This window comes from Phalacrocorax carbo, chromosome 12 (genome assembly GCF_963921805.1).
Source record: "Phalacrocorax carbo chromosome 12, bPhaCar2.1, whole genome shotgun sequence".
Taxonomy (NCBI): Eukaryota; Metazoa; Chordata; class Aves; order Suliformes; family Phalacrocoracidae; genus Phalacrocorax; species Phalacrocorax carbo.
In genome coordinates this window covers 4,620,112-4,640,831 of record NC_087524.1, presented here as the reverse complement: position 1 = coordinate 4,640,831, position 20,720 = coordinate 4,620,112, and the positions used below count along the sequence as shown (strand labels likewise).

General features: G+C 40.3%; 1 protein-coding gene and 1 long non-coding RNA gene across 3 annotated transcripts in view; both read right to left on the bottom strand.

Moving 5' to 3' along the window:
- TNKS2 (tankyrase 2) overlaps positions 1–13,564 on the bottom strand; it is a 32,711-nt gene extending 19,147 nt beyond the window's left edge. The window contains exons 1-8 of the mRNA XM_064463798.1: positions 13,203–13,564; positions 7,011–7,235; positions 5,989–6,084; positions 5,635–5,671; positions 5,250–5,325; positions 3,825–3,919; positions 2,571–2,637; positions 684–870 (exon numbers count right to left, since the gene is read on the bottom strand). Of these exons, the coding sequence (XP_064319868.1) occupies positions 684–870; positions 2,571–2,637; positions 3,825–3,919; positions 5,250–5,325; positions 5,635–5,671; positions 5,989–6,084; positions 7,011–7,235; positions 13,203–13,410 (991 nt within the window). The 5' untranslated portion in view covers positions 13,411–13,564. The remainder of the gene's footprint in view (positions 1–683; positions 871–2,570; positions 2,638–3,824; positions 3,920–5,249; positions 5,326–5,634; positions 5,672–5,988; positions 6,085–7,010; positions 7,236–13,202) is intronic.
- A 2,876-nt stretch (positions 13,565–16,440) lies between these two features.
- Positions 16,441–20,720, bottom strand: part of LOC135315475 (uncharacterized) — a 63,574-nt gene continuing 59,294 nt past the window's right edge. The window contains exons 11-12 of one of the 2 annotated variants that reach the window (XR_010374961.1): positions 19,464–19,877; positions 16,441–16,917 (exon numbers count right to left, since the gene is read on the bottom strand). This is a non-coding gene — a long non-coding RNA (uncharacterized LOC135315475). The remainder of the gene's footprint in view (positions 16,918–19,463; positions 19,878–20,720) is intronic. The other variant, XR_010374962.1, reaches the window with a different exon arrangement.

Here is a 20,720-nt window from a genome sequence, read left to right as displayed (position 1 = left end):
ATTTCATTCACCACTGTTCTAGGTTCCGCTCTTCCCATATGTACCAATTCAATCATACATAAATCTCTACTTCTGACCTGCCTTTGGAAAACCATTTCAAGATGCTAATATGAAGTCTAATGTAGTATTTACTGATGATTTTTGTACATATCCCAGGAAGTTATTGTTTGACCACTCAAGGACAGAATTTGAGGGCATTCTATTCAACTCCTTAGTTTGCTGGACAAAAATCAATGCCTTTCATCAATTTCTTTGACCTTCCAGTGACTGTGGCATACTCAAACATATTCAGCATTCTAACCAGTTATGTTTCTTCTTTTCTTCAAACAAAACACAATGGAATAAAAAATGAATATTTCAACAGTCTTGATGCAATGACAGGAGCAAGTATGGAAAATGAAAGTGTACTGGCAAGGTCGTGAGGGAAAGCATGTACTGAGGGAAGAAAAGCTATGAAAACCATCACAACCACATGGCTATAAAACTGAAAATTATTTTAAATGCCTATATTCAGAAAATATAGAAATCTCAAATTATAAACAGTGAAATGTACTGTCCAACATTGCACAATTGCTTGGAACGCGTAAGCATTTTCCAAATCTGATTTCTGGCAGGTCACTGTCTAGGGAACTAAGTACGCATTACAATCTATAACTGTAGAACTGATCTCACTTTATACTCACATGCTAATCGTTCTTTTAATTGGGGTGTTGGAGCCAAATCAATGGTGCTTTTGTTGTGACAGTTCAACAGTGTTGGGTCAGCACCATAACTTAACAAAAGAGAACATACTTCCACCCTGTTCTTAGAAGCTGCTTCATGCAGAGGGGTGAATTGCCACAGATCCATTGCATTCACACATGCTCCATGCTTGAAAGGGAAAGGGGTAAAAAAGATGCAATATCAAAACCAGATCATTAGAAAGACTTCTGTCATTAGTTTCAACGCAGTAGACTGCATACAAGCATTGGTTTTTATTTTAACAAACTGTATCCAAGACATCCTCCAGACATTAATCTTCCATACAACAACAGTTCAGCACATTGCAGTTTTTAATCCTCTAGTGACTCACAGGTACATTCAAAGAATACAAAGGCAAGCTAGTCTCTTCAGGCCTTCCCCAGCGCCTCTAAAAGGAGAATAGCTCTACTACAGGTCAAATCGGAGAAATAGCCTAATTCATATACTCCAATTCACCTTTCAACAAGCTCCTGTTTCTTGTTGCTCTAGAAAAAGCCTAGAGTGAACAGTTGCACTAAGATAAATACATGTTCTGTGAATACCCCCAAGATATGAATGCCAAGATATCTAGAAGGAGATAAGCACTTTTTACTTCAATTCAAAACATTTAAGTACAAGGTTCTGCAAGTAATACTCCTGGATGGTTAATATCTGCGTAATTCTTCTCAGGTAAGTGTATGCACCTTGAGTTCTGTCTGCTAGCAAGTCTGATAGGACATGCTTTTTCCCATTGCTCCCATTAAAGCTGTAGTGCTTTGCAAAAAATAATTCAAGATTCACTGGAGCAGAAACCCAACAGCGAATACAACTCTAGCTTAACTGGTCAGACACACAGCAGTGTCTATGCAAGAGGTTTGGGATTTTTTTTTGTCTAGTACCACAACTGTAAAGATTCACTTTACAATTGGCCTCTGAAGCAAAAAAACACTTGACTATTTATACTTACTACAATATATGCTTATTTCAATAATTTTTTACTTAATTTTTGTTAAACAAATAGAAAGACACATGGAATTAGTGGGGACTGAGACATAGAGGATAGAACAACAACAGCTGTTTGTTGAGCATCCAAACACCTAGAGTTATCTGACAGAACACCCCCACATGTTATAGTGATCATGATTTGCTGTAGCAGCTGAGAATGAGCATAGTTTGAAAGTCCCTTGGTGGACAATACTCCAGATTTTTTGCAGGCCACATCTTCAAGCCACTAGTTTAATGTGCATCATAATTTATCTTCAAGATTAACATAATCCAGATAAATCACTTCAGTTCTGAGAGTTCAGTTACATTAGGAAAACTGACACATTTTTTTTTTCTCTGGGGTGAAGGCTACAATTCAGGGTCAGAACTGATGTTGTAAAGTTCATTCTCTTGAGAGACTGATTACTCTTTAATTTTAAAACATTTATGAACTTCACCAGTGTTCTTTTCAAAAACCTCTTAATAGTCTGTCTTCTGAAATATTTTTCTATCGTCAAACTCACAATATTGCTCAGTTTTTGAGTTTTTTTTTCCTGTAGTTTTCTTTTGAGTGAGGATGGGAAGGTTGAGATAAGAAGTACTTACTTGGTGGTACAAAAACATTCAATTTCAAAGCAGAGAGTTAAGAAACAGAAAGCACATTTATAAGGAGAAAGCTTCCTTGCAAGCAGAAGATTCTGTAGCTCCAGCTTAATAATCACTAACATGTAGAGCAAAAGCAATCTACCATTCTTTAAGTTTTGTAAATGTAAGTGCAAAATGAAAAAAAAAAAAGCAACTTGCATTAGTCTATTATAAACTATTCTTATTTAATAATATGCAATGTAATCTCTTCAAAGACCAACCTTTACTAGAAGCTCTGTTACTTCATAATGACCATAGGAACAGGCATTGTGAAGTGGCACCAAATCTCTATATAGGAGAGAAAGGGGGAGGATGATTCTCTTTGTACGCATACTTCAATTCCAAATGCATCTATAACATTGCAAATGGTACTATGTTGCACCTTTAACATTTTACAAAAATTGTATCAGAGGTGTTCAAATGAAGTTGAGGGGAAATAAGAAACTGGAGAAGAAAATCCTGTCAGCATTTTTCAGAACAATAAACGTTTAAAAGAATCAGATTATGAGAAATTAATTGCACTCTTTTACTGCAAATGATATGGTTCTGCTCAGACTTGGAACCCTAAGCAGCAATAACTATCTGCAGGGCATTTTCAGGAGTGACAGTAATTATTTTCTTTTTCACAAGAATGCTGCTGTAAGATTAACTTCTCCCTTGGAAACTAAAGAAGTCTTACTGGCTAATGTTTAAGTAACTGTACAATATTCTACAGTAACAGCAGAGCTACAGAGGTTTTAAAGCCAGCTTTATACTCTCTCAAATCTAGTGGTCTTAGGAGCAAGTGAGAAATTGCCCAAAGTGAATTCTTGCACTGTGGGCTGGTACAGGAGAAATGACAGAAGTGAATTCCAGCCCCAAAGGGACAATTAAGGCTGTCTGATCAGGCAGCTATTTGTGTAGCTGTGAAGTGATCCTACGAAAATGGAGGAGTAAGAGCTGCTTTCCATAATCTTTAATGTACATTAATATACATTTTAAAAATAGGTTTTTCATTATATTTTATGTAACTAAATAAATTTAGCATGTCTATATTTCATTACATTTCCTGACATAACAACCAAATGCTTGAAAATGTAGTTCAAGTAAAACCTTTGGAAAACAGATCTTTTTTTTTCTCATATTCTTTGCAAAAAGAAGCATGGAAACTTAAAAGTATAAAGAAAATTAAGTCAATTGTCAAAACGTTTGCTGACTTCAGTGGTATATGAACATATTTTATTAAACAAAAGATAATAATTTGGCTAGTGATACCTAAAAGGCAGGATGTTCTCTGGTCAGCTCAATTTGGATTCTACTGATTCACAAGTCATAAGCCTGTACATTTTGCATTTCTGTCATAACAGAAAGGTTAAAGATGGCATAATGGTCTCAAGTTATAAATTCTTCATGGTTAAAATAATACTACTGTTCTTTACTTCACCTCAATTTTTAACAAATTCTGCTTATTCTGAACAAAGGAAAAATGAACATACCCTTTATCCTTAGCATGTACATCAGCCCCATGTTGCAGTAAGAGCTGTACTATTTTTACACGGTTATACCCAGCTGCTAAATGTAAAGGAGTAGACTGAAATGACAGAACGTAGAAGTAATCAGTAATACAGAATCAAGCATTGATTTTACATTTTTTCCCAAAACTTGCTAACAGTACTAACTACTGAAATCCTTAAAATACTTGCAACATTAAAAAAAACAGCGTGCTTGAATCGGACATTTGATAACCATGTTCATTGTTTACTGACTACTCTCGCAGTCATCATAAACACAAACGCTGAATTTACTCCATGACTAATACATTCTGGCAACGAAGGCTCTCTTGATGGATTTTTGAGTCCTGCAGTCCATTTTTGTCCTTTGGCCTTGCTGGGACAAACTATGTCCCCTGTGAAAGGGGAAATAAGATGGCCATTAGAAACAACGACCGCTAAATTCCAAAGAGGTCTCCTTGCCAATCAATAGATTAAGTTTAGAAGTTATCAAGAGAGACTGTTATTCACACCTGTGAGTGCAGTAAGTTAGTAGGGTGTGGGGGAAACAATCTTATCTTCTAAATTCTCACCCTCCAGAGAGCAGTCGGGTAACTGCTCTATGACCTTTTCTAGCAAACCCACTCAAGCATACCCATCAGCAGCACCAAGGGCAGAGTTACAAATTAGTGAAGAGACATCTCATTCTCTTCATTTGCAAACCCACCAACTGACCTGGATTTGTACAGTTCCTAGAGAATGAGTCTATTAACTAGAAGATGAGAAATGAGAGGTGCATAGGTGTTTCGGAGATCCTAACATCTTACCACAAAGCCCTGAAGAGGTAAACATTCGAACAAACTTAAGTGAATGTGTACACATACTTAATGAGAACAGTGAGGATGCCAAAATTTAATACTCTGGTATTAAAAATTTAATACTTTGGTAGGCTAGGGAATGAACGCAGGAGATTTTTAGAATGTCAGGATCTTTTAGGATGGAGATTTTGAACATTTTTCACGTAATTCTTCACCAATACTTAGAGCGATAAACAGCTTGTTCCTTGAACAGCAGCGATAACTTGCCTAGGATGTGTGACAAATAAGGGGCCTGTGTGCATCAATTTGTGATAGTGACAACATCTATGAAAAGGCCTCCCCTTCTTTATTACTGCAGATATGAAGGTCAAGCAGAAGTTCCAACTGAAAAGGGTTTTGTTTATTGCTCCTTGGTGGAAATACCTACACAGTCCTTTTAAGGTTAAAAAACATAAAAAGTCAGCTAGCTGCTTAGGGAGGTACAATCTTCTTTTCCCACATATACTAAAGAAAACAGATAGATTCTGTGTTTAACATTCTTAAAACCTAGTCAAACAATACTGTGAAACATGTAAGAGCGAACTAATTTTAAATCAGGTTTTAAACGAAATACCTTTCTGCCATCACTTGCATGACAGTTAACATTTAATGGTGTAAGAAGAGACATCATCTTTTCTTCATTTCCACTCCTGAAAAACAAGGTATGAAATGGGCAGAAATATTTTTATTCTGGTTTCAGTGGCTCATTATGTTTTTACATTTTTCCTTGCTACAATGTTCAGCAGATCTGTTCTGAAGTAATACATTCAATTCTGTATTGTCAATGTTAAAGGGAAAACAAAATTGCATTTATATAACTATTTTCGTAGCTTTATTCACAGGTAACAGCCAAAGCTCAGCATCTGGACGGAATGCCAGCTCGAAAGCTGATATATATATTCATTGCATGCAATTCTGAAAATATAACCAAATTCCAGATATCTTCCAAACATCCATACCTGGCACTTTCCAAGAGTTCATCTTTCTTGTATTCACCTGGAAGACAAAAGAGAGTTTCTTTAGTTGTTAAATAAATATCTATTTACATCAAGTTCGCTACTTATCCCCCTCTTCCAAAATATTAGAGAATGTAAGTGCAAAAAATTTGACAGTCCATTACTGAACTAGCAAAATAAACTATTTCTCCAGAACACATCCCATGACTGAGATGATGAAGGCCATATAGGAATTTCTATTTAGAATTATAAAACAGAGAGAAGTTAAAGTAATACCAGAAAGACAAAACCCAAAATACTGCATTATATTAATTTGACTGTTATTAGTCATAACATAATCTAAAGATTATCACTTACCAGTCAGCACTGCTTTTGCAGACGGGTCTGCTAAATCCAAAGCTGTTCTTCCATCTGTGTTCCGGATGGTTGGTTCAGCACCATGCTGCAGCAGCACTACAAAATGCCAAAGTTTCCGAGAGAAAAAAATTCTATAAGACAAGGCTTGAGAGACATATCATTACTGTAGGCTGCAAGCAACAAAAGAAACATCCAGTTACTGATCCTAACTTCCCCTCTCAAATTTTTAATGGCAGACTTCCTTAATGTCATCTGTGAACAGTTTAACTACTGAAACATGCCTAGACGCATTTTATGTGAAAAAAGCAGGGTAGCAATGGAACAATCACAGTCTGGCAGGAGGCAATCTCAGTTGAAAGACAGTGACATACACCACAAAAAACAGAAGCTCCTTCACACCAGCTCCAGAGCTTGCTGCCTCAAATCCACCAGTGAATATGCCCTAAACTGTTCACAGCAGTTGCAGGCCATGTCTTGCTCTGATATTGGGGCCAAACAGGCAAAGTTATATACACAACTCTCCGTATGTGCTCCACACAATCCAAAAATTAGTTTCCTGACCATATATCTAACTTCCTACCTCTTAAGAACTGTGTGGGCAAAACAAGCAGTCAATATAATTGAAGTTTAGCTCCTATCCTTAACTAATTTAACATGGCAGCTACACATAGAGACAGAATTAATCCATTATTAAAACCAGTTTTGTTCTCTCCACTGCACTGTGAGTAGCAGCAAAAAGCAGCATAAACGTCTAGGCATGAAGCAGAAGAGAATCTAGCTCCATCACGTCACTCTAAAGCTCTTTCTCCATTATGTCGATGTGAACCTTTATAGCAAAATTACCAAAAAGATCTCTAAAAACTTGTTTCTTATAAAACTAGCATACGAATTTAAGTTTAGCCATGAATTCTAATCCTTATAGGAGCCATAGCTTCACAGAGTAAAAATGGTCTTTAAAAGGTTCTTGATTTTTCACAGTGAAAAGAAATGAGTCAGTCACAGGAAGAGTGGGAGAAAATTACCAATGCAGACATCTGTCTTGCCCTTAATGGCAGCTTCATGAAGGGGAGTGTAATTCCAATTATCCCGAGCATTAGGATCTGCACCATGCCGCAAGAGAAGATTGACAACTTCGGCGTGACCAAAAGAGCAAGCGTTGTGAAGAGGAATAAGGCCTCCATCATCTCGTGCGTGGACATTGGCACCGCTTTGAAGTAAATATTCAACTACATCCTTCCGACCAAAACCTGGAAGAGATAAAGAGCTCTGTTCCATCTGCTAGGGAGGAAAGGTGTCAGGGAGAGGTAAGAATTCCCTCTCTCACATACACAGATTAAAACAACAAATTTAAATAACAGGAACCACTCAAAATAACAATCACAACTGGCGTTCTTTACTAAAGAAGCATTTACACCCTAAGGCTATTTTTGAAACCCTTAAAAATTAGATTAAAATCAGCAGAAAAATAGTATTTAAAATTACTAGAACAACGAATATCTTGATATGGCCCACATGAGTCAACAGCTTCTTGAAAACATAACAAAAAGAAAAAACCATTGAAAACAAAACCTCTTTTGTCACTTTATATTGCTATTAAACCGAACGATATTTTGTATGACACTCTGCCAAGCCACAGCCAGTTTGTGCAAGGGCCAATAGGTGAGCCGTGGGAGTGGCAAGGATGAGACTGCCTACGAGCCAATGCACGTACAATTCATATCCTAAGCTTTTTAAAAAAGAAAGTAATGTGTTTCTGTAAAATACTTTTCATGTTCTATGGATCTTTTTTTAAAAAAAGCAAGCAGCACTGCTCTTATGTTAAAACTAGAAGCATGGCTGTTGGCCTTCTAAGGAATAATTAACATAATGTGCACACAGTTCCCGTCTTTGAAATGATCACTTAAGAAAACCCTTGGGGACATCCGAAGTTTATCTGAGACCATTCCCTACTGAAGAAATTTATTACAAGAGTATGTGCAACCATAATTTAAAGATATCCACAATGTCTATTTTCAGTCATGCCTAAAATTATTATATTTGATCATGATTGAAGCACAAAAATGCTCTTACACAGTCTGAGGCTCTTTTTTACAATCCTATTTTTCAGGTTAGTAGACAGCAAAAAATTATGCCCACTTGCATGTTTGGGGCTAGAAACACATCATAAATAAGGTAATTGCTCTTATAAGCCAATTCTATAGCTACTATTGTTTTATTTCATCTGCACATTCATATAACAGCAAATAAACCAGGCCATCAAACTTATCAAATGTACCTATGTTTTCTCCAATACCTTCACAAGAGGCCAGAATGACTTCAGACTTCTACCTGTAGCCATTGTGCCCACCTGGTTATATTCCAAAGGCTACCACCTATAGAAATCCCTCAAAGGTTTCTTGAAGGTCTCTTTGGGTCTTGGGAATTATTAAGGCAGGTAAGAGCCATATTTTGGTATAGATCAGACTCTTGCCAAGCATCTTCTGGGAAATAACCTCTGTGTGCAGGACTTGGCCTTCCTTGCTTTAAATATCCGATCTGCAAACCATTTTCCTAAAGAGATCAAGAACTGGGTGGGGATGAAGTCTTGAGCTTTTCCCTCAGACTGAGTCATCACACCATTGCCAACACCAGTGATACTCAGATTGTAGCAAATCTAAACTTTGTTACAAATCACCCATGGAACGTCAGCAGGCAGGTAGAAGTTCCTGCAACCATAAGCTAGAAATAACCCGATAAATACCCAGTGTTTCAGTGACAAAGTCATAGAAGCATGTGAGACATGTCAGCATTTTAGTTATAAATGAACTTTTTAGTTTGAGTTTAGTTGCAACTTAACTTTTCATAGCAAGTTCTTCACTAAATCTGACTATTCAGTAAATCCTTCTCCCAAACTGGCAACAACTGAAACCCTGGAGCAAGAAGCACTTTCACCTTCATTATTCAGAGCTCAAAAAGCAAACACTGCCATTATTAAGCAATTTCTGGAACCTACTTGCTGAGAGGAGATCTTGCATACAAGCTGTATATGCCAAAGATAAAGAGGCCAGGAAAGGTATTCAGAAAAGCCTGTGTTAAATTCAATCTTTCCTCCTCTTCCTTCAAAAGTTTGGTAAGGAACCACATTCCCCACAGATTTCTGATTACTACAAACATAATTTTATGTGAAACTTTTTAATCCCAGAATGGATTCCAAGGTATTTTCAAGCCACAGCTACCGGACTATACTGGTGATGTGCTTCAATTCTTCAAAATACATTATTAATAATACGAATCCTAGCTCGCTAGCACCGTGACTTCGAGAACCACATACTGTACAGCAAATTCACTTTTGAGTCTCAATGTGACAGTTACCCATTAACTAACAGAAGGCACCTTGCCTGTCCGAACAGAGAACAGGTGCTCAGCACGCTTGAGATGAGCACTGGATCCGATGTACCATCTGATGGTCCATGCAAAAACAATTTACCTGCACAGGCACAGTAAGCCACATTCACTGCATATGCATGCATATTTCTGCTGCCAAAAAAAAAACCCCAGTACCTATACAACATATACCTATGCAGCCATACTGTCTATATAGTAAATTATATGCAGCATATTTCTCATTCTTAAATAAATTTTGCTTTCCTAACTAGATATATTTTTTCCTTAAATGTGTCCTCCTGATTTTTTCTTATGTCTTCAAAATTCCAAAAAATTCTATTTCTAGTTTGAATGTATACTCAAAATTTGATAAATTCATCAAGGATCTACTCAGATGGGACTTTTCACAAGCACCAGAGTCCTGCAAATACATCAAAGCTGTTCTGTGATGACAAACTGCTTGGTATTTTCTTTCAGTACCAAAAAATGTTTTCCAGACCTGCTTTAGTTACTTTAGAAAACCCTCTGATCAAATTCTCGGTCCACAAGTTACACATTTGGTAGGTAAACATCACTCATTCTTGTACAGAAGGCATTCCTGTCCCTCAAAGCTTTGATATTTAGCCCCATTTTTGAATGTAAATGCCAATCTTAGCAGGAATCAATATCACAACTGAAAATCACCTGTAGTAAACCTCATTACAGGCATAGGAATTTTACCTGGATGCCCTCTATTTAGTACATCAGCTCAATCAGACAGCTCATGAGTAACACATAGCCTCTCTCTGCACAAAGCCTGCATCCATTCAGAAAATAGCCTAAATACTCCTCAACTACCTGTAGTTATTTTAATATTGAGACAAGCTTATTTGCAACACCCCATTTTTGTAACTTCTCTTCAGCACTGAGAGCACGGCAGGGATTCCTTACTTCCTTGTGGAAGCATCTGTACAAGAGGGCACCATATATGGAAAGAAAAGTATTTTCTCATTATTTTCTAAAGGATGCATGTGTAGAGAGGAGGTGGCCAAACTCTGTTCGATGATCTCTCCCTCCTCTCTCTTATTTTCACTCAGAGTGGAAAGAGGGGATAGCCTTTGCTGATACAGTAGGCCACTACCTACTGTAACAGTTCCCCTTTGCCATTAGGCCACTGCTGCAAAACCAATTTCAACACTTAAAAAAACCAAATGTAATTGTAGTTTTTAAGGGGTGGTTTTGTTGTTTTTTCCTTTTTGCTTTCGAGCTTCTATCAAAAGACCAACTACATGATATCACAGCTTGCAACTGTGCAAGATAACCATATTGTCGTCATGAACACTATTTCCCATTGCAAAGCAGAAGGGCTACTCAGGGCCTCCAGCTAACACTCTTCTACCAACTATGACAGCTCAGTAACTCACTGCACTTGTTCCCCTAAAAGTTACAAACTTTTAGCCAACAAATCCTGAACATTAATCACAACAGAAACTTGTAACTATATATATTGTTTAAAAAAAAGTTTTTATTTCTTTACAGTCAACTGTTGTGTCATAACTGATATTCACCGAATTCTGACAGGATGAAAAGCTACAGAAACAACTCAGCTCCGATTCTTCTCCCCTGCCCCAGGCGTTCACTTTTTTGATTAATTTTAGTTTGCAGGAAGGGCGTTTTGGTTCCCGCCAAGTGCCTTAAACCTTGTGATACTTTTGAGTTTGACATACACTGTAATGGAAAGGATTGACTTGAGGCAGTATACGCAGCTTATTGGGAGAGAGGACTGAGCCTATTATATTGTGAAGGGTGGTGGGCTTGTCTTAAGCTTCAGTACAATTTGCTACCACACACAACTGCGTACTACAAATCCAAAGATGAACCTTCACCAAGATTCTAATAATGACACATGCCCAGGTTACAGTATTTTTTTAAAATATGTTTTAAAAACAACCTTTACAGAATGACACATTGAAAAAAAGAAGAATTGGGGTGTTTTTTTTCTTTGAATTGCTAGGTAAGATCTGGGAAAAGACTTTAAAAAATGGAATCCAGGTTCAGACCCCAAAACACCACTAAAAAAAAATTTTTAAAAGGATAATAGAAAACCTATCTTCATATTTCTGCTCCACCTCTGTCCTGAAACTGAATTAAACTAGTCAGAGAAGTTTTGCGAAATATTTTCTAAGAACACCTAGTCACCCAGGCTAAACAAAGCAAGAATACAACACAATTCTGCTTTTACTTCCTGGAATGTAATTCCTTTAGAGACAGAGGACAAAAGAAGCTAGTATTACTCCAACTGTGGATAATGGGGAAAAAGCAAAACAAAACAAAAACCAAGAACACCAAAATCCAGGAGTTACTTATGTCTACTGTTCACACTGAGTCTACTGCAGGTAGGCTGACAACAGCAGAGTTCTACCTGAAGCAGTGGAAGAGTATTAAATCAAGAAATGATACAAGTATTTTACGTCACATGTGAACCAGAAACTTTCAGTATCTCCTACAGTCTTGTGAGAGGAGCAATTAATTTCTGTGTATCAAGTCTGAAGTAGACATAAGCACAGCGATGGCCTCTCCCATTTACACACCAACCTGTTTAACTCTAGAAGCCTAATAACTACAGGAACTTATTGCTATGCAATTTTTTTTTTTTTTAAAGAAAAAGCTTTCTATAGATCAGGAGTTCTGTTTTTTAAAATCAAGACAGATCACATCTATCCAGAGAGATAAACTAGGTTGCTATATTGCACGAGGAACTCCTTAGGCACAAAAAAACATCCCAAATCCCTCACTCCTCCAAAACGCTGTAGAACATGCTAATTCATTTAGAAGCTCAGAGTTTGTTAGCAAACAGACAGGACTGCTTCATATAAAAAGGATAGCTGTAACATTGTTTTCCTCTGACAGGATATTTTAAGTTGTCTCCTGGGCTCTCTTGTTGATCAAGCTTCTTAAATCTGTGAAATGCAGCTGTCCTGAAGAGGCTTTCAAGAACTTAGACCTGCAAAGTCTACTGCATGCGAGGAAAGGACACCTTAAGTAGAAACCTTTCCAAAGCAATTCCGTTAAGAAACGAACATCTTTATTACTATCCATATTGTTTAGCTGAAAAGGAGCGGCTGTCTTCTGCAGCCTGCCAGCTTTGGGGTCCTACACCTAATGCCGCGATAAAATCAAAACAAATAACGTGAAAACAACAGCCACAGCTAGGTCTTTGTCTGAAAAGGTGGGATACAATCCTCTGGCCTGTTGCCAGTGAAAGCAGTTGTCCTGTGATGTCAGTCGTTTGCATATCCAAGCCCCGAATTAACAAAGCCTCTTTGCTAAAGAGAAGAACGCAAAAAACCTCAGAAATGGTGTTATCTGACAGGCACCCTTCACCGGTGAAGTTCTAAAAAAGCGAGCAGGAAATCGATGGAAGCAGTACCTGGGGCACACGTCACCTGTCAGAGCTCGCATGCCCCAACACCAGCGGCCTAAACCACGGTCCAGATGGCCCCAACGCCAGCTGAGGGTTGTTTTTTATTTTGGGGGTGGGGGGCGGGGGAAGAAAAAAAGAAAGAAGGAAGGCAGGCGCCGCCCGTACCGCTCAGCAACCCCGCCGCTCCTGGGTGACAGACGGCTCACCAGCCACCCGAGAGCGGCCACGGAACGGGGCCCGACGCCCCGGGGGGCCCCGGCGAAGCGCTCCGAACCCCCCGCCCCGCCCGGGCCCAGCCACAGCCCCGCCGCGGGGCCTGCGGGAGCGGCGCGGCGCGGCCCAGCCCAGGCCGCGGGGCTGGCGGCGGTGCAGGGCCTGGCGCCCCGAGGGCCCCCTCCCCGGCTCCCCCCTCCCCGGAGAGGCGGTTACGGCGGCCTCGGGCCGGTACCTGCGGCGAAGTGCAGCGGGCTGGACTTCCTCCCCGCCGTATCCCGGCTGTTCACGTTCTCGGGCCGCACCAGCCGCTTGACCCTCTCCACGTCCCCGTTCCTGCAGGCCTCGAAAAGCTCCCGAGCCGGCTCCGCCGCCGCCGTCCCCCCGCAGCCCGGCGCTTCGGCCAAGGCGGCCGCGCCGCCCGCGCACCGCCGCCCCGCCATAGCAGGCCCGCCGGAGGCGGCCGAGCAGCCCCCGCCGCCCCGCTCACAGGCCGCGGCGCTCGGCAACGGCAGGCCTGCGGGCGGGGCGCTGGGCGAGGTGCTGGGCCCGCCGCATGGCGGCAGCGGAGGGATCCGGGCGGAGCGGGGCGCAGGCGCGCCGCCGGGGCGCTGGGCATGCGCGGCGCTGCCTGAGGGGGTGGCGGCGGCCGGGCTTCGGGGGTTCTGCTGCGGGCCCCGGCGGGGTCTGGGGCTGAGGGGGGTTGCGGGTGCCGCGGCACTGCTCGGCCCTTGCGCCCCAGGAGGCGCTGCTGGGGCCGGGTGCGGGTGGTGTGCTGGAAGGTAGGGGGCTGCCGGCCCTTCCCGCCTCACGAAAATCGTGGTCTCAAAAGTGCTGCTTCTCCCCCCACCCCCGAAGGCTTTTACTGCTGCGGAAACCCCTGAAACTGGATTCTTGTTAACACGAAACAGTTTCTCAGTACGCTTTTTTTGAAGTTGTGGAGGAAGTGAGATAAAAGATAACTGCTCACGTTTAACCTGCTGCCTGCTCCTTTTTAGGTCTGTAGCACAGAAACTCAAATACAGAGCTAGTAATTCATCTTGGAAGAACAGAAGTGTCCCTTTGCTGCTTACAGTAATGACATGTAGGTTAGGATGCAACAGCTACCGAAGGATTTTTTTTCCCCCTGTAAAATGTGGAAGACTGCATTTTGGTGGTAATAACTTCATGAGGTAATCAGAATCTTTACATAGCTATTTACATAGCAAAATATCTTGCTTGAAATGAACTGCATAATAACTATGAAATAAACATTATGCAATATAAATGACATTGTTTTCTTTCTTAATCTCAGTAAACAGATACTAGAAAATACTCTTGGCCGACTTTGCCAATTCAAGGTGTCGGAAAATAACAAGGAGCATCTCTTTTGCCCTTGTAAGCCTAACAAGCTTGATGGGGGAAGCTTGAGCTCAGATGGGACTAACTAGAGGATTCATTTCATAATTTATAAATGCGTTTTTTCCGCTCATGCCATAATAAAGCACTTACTTTGGGAAAGGCAGCTGAGCAGGGTCAGTAGCTTCCTGTTCCAAAGGCAGGAAGGGTAAGTGCCTCCAAACTCAACTGAATTCGCAGGCTGTTGTTATACCAGTAAATTAAATGACCCAAGAACAAGGAAGAGCTGCAGCTGGCAATCTCCGTGGTTTAGTCACTTCCATTCTGTTAAACATCCTTGCCTCTGAAGTGAGGCGATCACACCCGCATGGTCTGTCCCTGGTCCATGCTAACGCCTAAACTGTGCCCAGGAATTTTTTTGGGGTGACTACTGCCTGTCCCAGGCCAAAACCATGCCACAGTAACAGGTCAGGGACCAATGCCAGGCACTGTTCTCTTCACTAATTCACAAGCAGCCACAGTAGAAGTGGGACAGAAGAATGCAGCCAGCACAGGGATAGAAACCCTGCGCTGTGATAAATGTGATGCCCTGGCCATGTGCATCTCCTGTCACCCCACTGGCTTTCCTCCCCACCACCACTTAAATGACAAGCTGTGCTCAGCAGGCAGGGAAAAGTCAGGCTATGACCAGAGTGCCTCTGTCAGCTTTGTCACACATACATAATTCATCCACTGCTTTGCATGTGGCTGTAATGTTCCGGCATAAACTGTCATCATATGTGGCTCAGAGGCTTGCAGCCATCTCAGACTTTCCCAGCATCTCCAAAGTCTGCATGATGGAAACTGTCCTTTCTACGGGCAGGCTCCACAGACTGAAAACCAGATCTACAGTGCTGCCTTTTCAATGTTTGATTAGCCCCAGTAGCATAGCTGGAAAAAATGTACAGGCTTTTGAGTTCATAAATCCCTCTTTGGGCCTACAGCAGGGGCAGCGAATACATTAACTTGGCTGCTTCCATTTCAAAACTGAAGGAGGGACTGTGTATCTAAAAGTCTGTGGAAGTCTAAATATCTGTGTAAATACCAACTCGTCCTGTGCCCCAGGTCTATTAAAGAAGTTTAGAACAATTTTTCATTAGTTCATTATAGACTCCATCTACGTTTCTTTCCTTCGCAAAAGCTAATATCAAATGCTAGTGGAAAAAAAAACTGAGTTAGAGAAAGAGCAAGATTATAAAAATAAAATTATATAAAATAAACTCCCCATTGTTTTCACATCATTATATCAAAAAGATACTATTATTCTAAATTACCTATAGGTTGGCTTCCTTTTCTAGTATGTCTTCCTGATAGCTTGGGTGTAAAACTATGGCAGGTCCCTCTGAGTGGAAAATAATTTTTTAAAATATTATCCTGTAAGAGCAGGATTCAATTAGACTTGAGTTTAGTAAGTCACAGAGTCTCAGCATATTTTAGGATTGGTGTATTTGTAGCCTTCACACTGATTTTTGAGATTCACATAATGTAAAATAAACCTACTTTTTATTTTATTTATATATTTATTTCTTTTATGAGAAAACAATCTGTAAAATCCAGTGCTTTCCTCCAGTCTTCTGAAAAGAGTATGGTTAGAAAACCACAGCTGAAATACATGCCAAATCCCACCCAATGTATGTGGTAGAGATTTTTCTAGAGGCAGGAGGGGTTTAGAACCCACCTGTTATTAGCACCACTCAAGAGGCTCAGCCATTAACAGCTTGGAAAATTTCACTGCTATTTTTTTTTCAGTGTAATTTGTGATATGAACTGGCTGACAGGCCACACCCAAAGGGTGGTGGTAAATAGCTCCTTTTCCAAGTGGCAACCTGTCACTAGTGGGGTCCCCCAGGGATCGATATTGGGCCCAATGTTTTCAGTATCTTCATAAGTGATCTGGATAACGGCATCAAGTGCAGCCTGATGAAGTTTGCAGATGACACCAAGTTGAGTGGGGAAGCAGACACTCCAGAAGGGAGAGCTGCTCTGCAGGGAGATCTGGATAGGCTGGAGGAGTGGGCCAGCAAGAACCTTATGAAGTTCAACAAGGACAAGTGTAAGATCATGCACCTGGGAAAACATAATGCGGGAGCGCAGCACAGACTGGGATGCACCTGGCTGGAGAGCAGCTCTGTGGGAAGGGACCTGGGGGTCCTGGTGGGGGGAAGCTCAACATGAGCGAACAGTGGCTGCTGCGGCCAAGAAGGCCAACAGGATGCTGGGTTGCATCAAAAAGGGCATCGCCAGCAGAGAGAAAGAAGTCATTATCCCGCTCTACTCAGTGCTTGTCAGGCCACACCTGGAGTCCTGTGCACAGTTCTGGTCCCCGCTGTACAAAGAGGAAATTTTTCACAAGGAAGACAGTCACCACTGGAATAATCTCCCCAGGGAAGGGGTTGACTTGGACACGTTGGACACCTTAAAGAGTCGTCTGGACAGGGTGCTGGGCCATCTTGTCTAGGCTGTGCTCTTCCCAGAAAGGTTGGACTAAATGATCCCTGAGGTCCCTTCCAACATGGGATTCTGTGATTCTGTGAAGTGTGCTTGGACAGTTTACTTAGGAACACGGTTGGTCGCTAGAGGGCAGAAAAGAAGAAAGAAGAGAAAAGAAAAAGGAAGGAAAAATAAAAAAAATAAAAAAAAATTTAAAAAAGAAAAAAGGACTGTTAGGTATGGACAGACTAAGGCTGCCTTAAACCCTTTTCCTTTCTTCTCAGGAGATTAAAGCTTGCTTATGGGCAGAGACATCGTCCATGCCGACCTGCAAGGCAGTCCATCAGGTTGAGGATTTTCAGCTATCAGCCCTTCATTTTGTGAGGTTTCTCATCTCTCACTGGTCCCTGGAGCGATTTGCCTTGCTCTTGGAAGCAAAGTAAAATGCTAGAATTAATAGGACATTTCAAGTGTTCAGAAATTTAGCTTATTCCAAAAGAAGAATGATTTGAAATGTATTCCATTTGAAGTATTTCCAGATGAGACTTGGGAAAAAACCTCCAACCAACCATCAATAGTTAATGCTGTACATGAGAAAGTAATAAAACATGCCTATAAAGAAAACAGGTAATTTTGGAGAGAAATAGAAGTGGCCTATTGTTTAGTTCCTACATTTTAAAAATTATAAATAGAATCTTTCTCAGTGCAATATACTTTATCTAAATGAAAAGAGGCTGATCAATTTAAGAAATACAAGCTCACTGCAAAATCAAAGCAGTACAGGTTTTACAACAGCGAATGTTTGTACAACCAGATCTTTAAAGGAACTTACCTTCTCCCTTCCAATTCTCGTCACATCTACCAAGTACTTTGGCTACTCATTTTAAGCAGGAGCCAGTTCCCTTTCTCTGCTAGTCACTCATCTGTAGTTAGTGCCATATTATATGTGCCAGCTTTGTTTTACCAGCAGGTGGGGGTAAAGTGGAATAAATATAAAATGTTGTTCTGGGATAATAAAGGGACTTCAAAAAAAAATTGATGAAAGGAGTCTTGGAAATAGTGAAGCACTGAGGGACTGACCATTGCAGAGGGGAGCAAACACAGAGCCAAGTGGTCCTTCTAGGAGATGTGGATACACAGTGAGCTGTTGACAGGCTGTAATGGTAGGCGATTTAGTTATCAAAATATTGTATTCATGTACACAGTGACCAAGAGAACTGTTCAACAGCCTGGTGACCAGCACTGGAGATGACAGTTCACATGATACATTTAGAGAAGATTCTTTTTAGTGGTAGGGAGAAGCTTGTGAGCCTGACACCAGAAGCACAGATCAGTGTATGAGAGTTCACGGAAACTAGATTACACAGAAAAAAAAAATCTCTTAGTCCAGGAGGCTTGTGATCTCTTTAAAATTATTCCAGTTTCACTGTCAAAGATGACTAGTCAGGCACATGCCTAAAGGGTTTAAAGGGAGCTTTTGTTTGTTTTTCTCTAGTGCTTGGAACACGTCTGCGAGGACAGAGAGCTTTTTTAAAACCAGAGACTCCATGCATGCAAAACAGAATTACATGGGCTGCCAGCATGGAAACATGGCAGAGACCTGGGAAGCTGTTTGTTATTAGGAAGAAAGCCACAAGTAGCAGAGGAGCAGTAGGGCCAAAGATCAGCAATGACTAGGGGCGTTAGCAGAACAGGCTCGTTTGTATCTCAAATAGGTACAATAATATGTAAAAGCTAAGAACAATTAAAGGAAAACTAGAATGTCTATCCAAGCATGACATATTCAGCTTTTCTGAAGCTGACTGAAAGGAGAAAATAAGTGGGCTACTTCGGTTAAAATCTATCTAGAACAGACTGAGATGGGAAGTAGTAATTCTCTTGGAAAGATCATCTTAGAGGGAGAAAATTTCAGAGGAGCAATAACTAGTGAGAGAATCTCCACACATCTAAATTGCAGTTCAAGTGACATTATTTTAACAGATTTCAGTATTAGTTTCCTGTCCCAATTGAAAAAAAAAAAAATAAAAAAAAAGGCTTTGGGGAGGTTCAGGCATCTTCACAATCTACCCATGGCATTTAACAGAAGTGTCCAGGTCCTCCATGTAATTAACAAAGCAGGCAGGTTTCTCACTGATGTACTCTTAATTGCCCTCTGAAGCACTTTATGTCTTTCCATTGACGGTAAAGAAGCCTATACTTTTAATTTGGATACCTAAATTGGTTGCCTATAGTATGTAACATAAATATCACACAGAGTATGCAGTGTGAAGGAAAGCAGAGAAGCAACTAAATGCAATGGTCTTTTAAAAAGGGGTAGTGTACTGCTCCAACTACTGGCACGTAGATTGGCAAAATGTTATTTCAGGACAAATCTTTGAGAGGCAATTTCTCAACCATTCAAATGACAACCTCTTGGAACAGCCAGTTCCACAACCTTGGGGGTGGAAAAAAAGAAGGGGCTATTCTTGACTTCAGCCTAAGCAACACAGTTACTTGGTTCAAGAAGTAATTATAGCTTCACCATGAAGTAATAATGATCAAATCCAAAGAATGTAAACATTTCTAATGGAAGACTCCTACTGAAAAGTAGTCTATGGCACTGATTCAGAAGAGGAATTCTGATGAAAATAAGGAATGCCATTAGTGGCACAAAAATCAGATATGAAAACATTACAATCCTAAGACTTACCATGAAGAATATATTTATGCAGTTTTTTTAACCAAGCAACAGAAAATAGGAAGCAGCTTCAAAATGTTATTGGAATCAAACTCTAATGGCCACAAATTGCCAGTAAAAAACAATTAAAATAGTCATTTTTTTAAAAAAACAGGAGAGTTATGAGAAGTAGACACAGTTATGTGTACGTCCTGCTAAGCATAACTTATCATGGAGCTAAACCAACACATGACAGCTAGAAACTTCCCCTTTGGGATGATTTTTCCAACAGCTTATCACTTATTGTAACCAGTAATAATGTCTCAAGAAGGGTAGAGTGTGTTTTGCCAGGGATATTCTTAGAGAAAAAAAAATTTGTGATCCATTAAAACATTTCTTCTCTTCCTCCAAACAAGGTTTAAAGTCTGCATCCAAAGATATTTTTGCCTGTAACAGATAAATCTCAGATAAAGACTCGGACATTTACCAGGTAAACATATTTGCATTCCTACCTGAATGCAGGGTAGGCCGCCACCCTGCGTTTAAGGGACTAATCCCCTCTTAAGGGACATCATCTCTTTCAGTTTTTTGTTCCATGAGTAAATTGAAGAGAACATCTGTTTATGAGCCCTCTCAGACTGAGTCAAAGTAACACAACAGCTTGTTATGCCTTAAATTTAATGTAGAATTGGGCCTAACAAAACCTAGAAAACCCTGGGTGGTCAAAAAATTCTAAAATATTTCTACGTTTGAATGTAGAAATGTCTTAAGAGCCAAAAAAAAAAAGCAAAACTGAATTGAAAGTCATTAATTTGGCATCATTTTGAGACTCTACCACATAAGTATCTGTTTTTCTTGTGTATTACCTGGCTCAGTGTATGCAAGAAAAACATCTTCCAACAGTTTCACTGATGCTATACAAAGGGTTTGTTGGATTTTTACACTGGAACATATTACTACAAAGATTCAGTGAGTATTTAGCACAGGGGTGGGCACTGAAACATGACAGCAGACTAACTCCTTATCTATAGCAGGCTTTTTTGTATTATGTCTATAGAAACTGCAAGCAAAGAATAATGCTTATTTTCCATTCATGCATTGGCAGATTATTAATGGTATGTCGGAAGAGACTGTACCAGCTACAAGTGCAGATACATTACCAAAGTTCAAACTATTTAACTGTTGTAATCTTTATATTTTCACTTGGGTTACCTTTTACATGTAGGCTCACAGAATTATCAAGTAGACAAGTGAATTACTTCCCTTTCAAGCACCTACTAAAAACAGCTG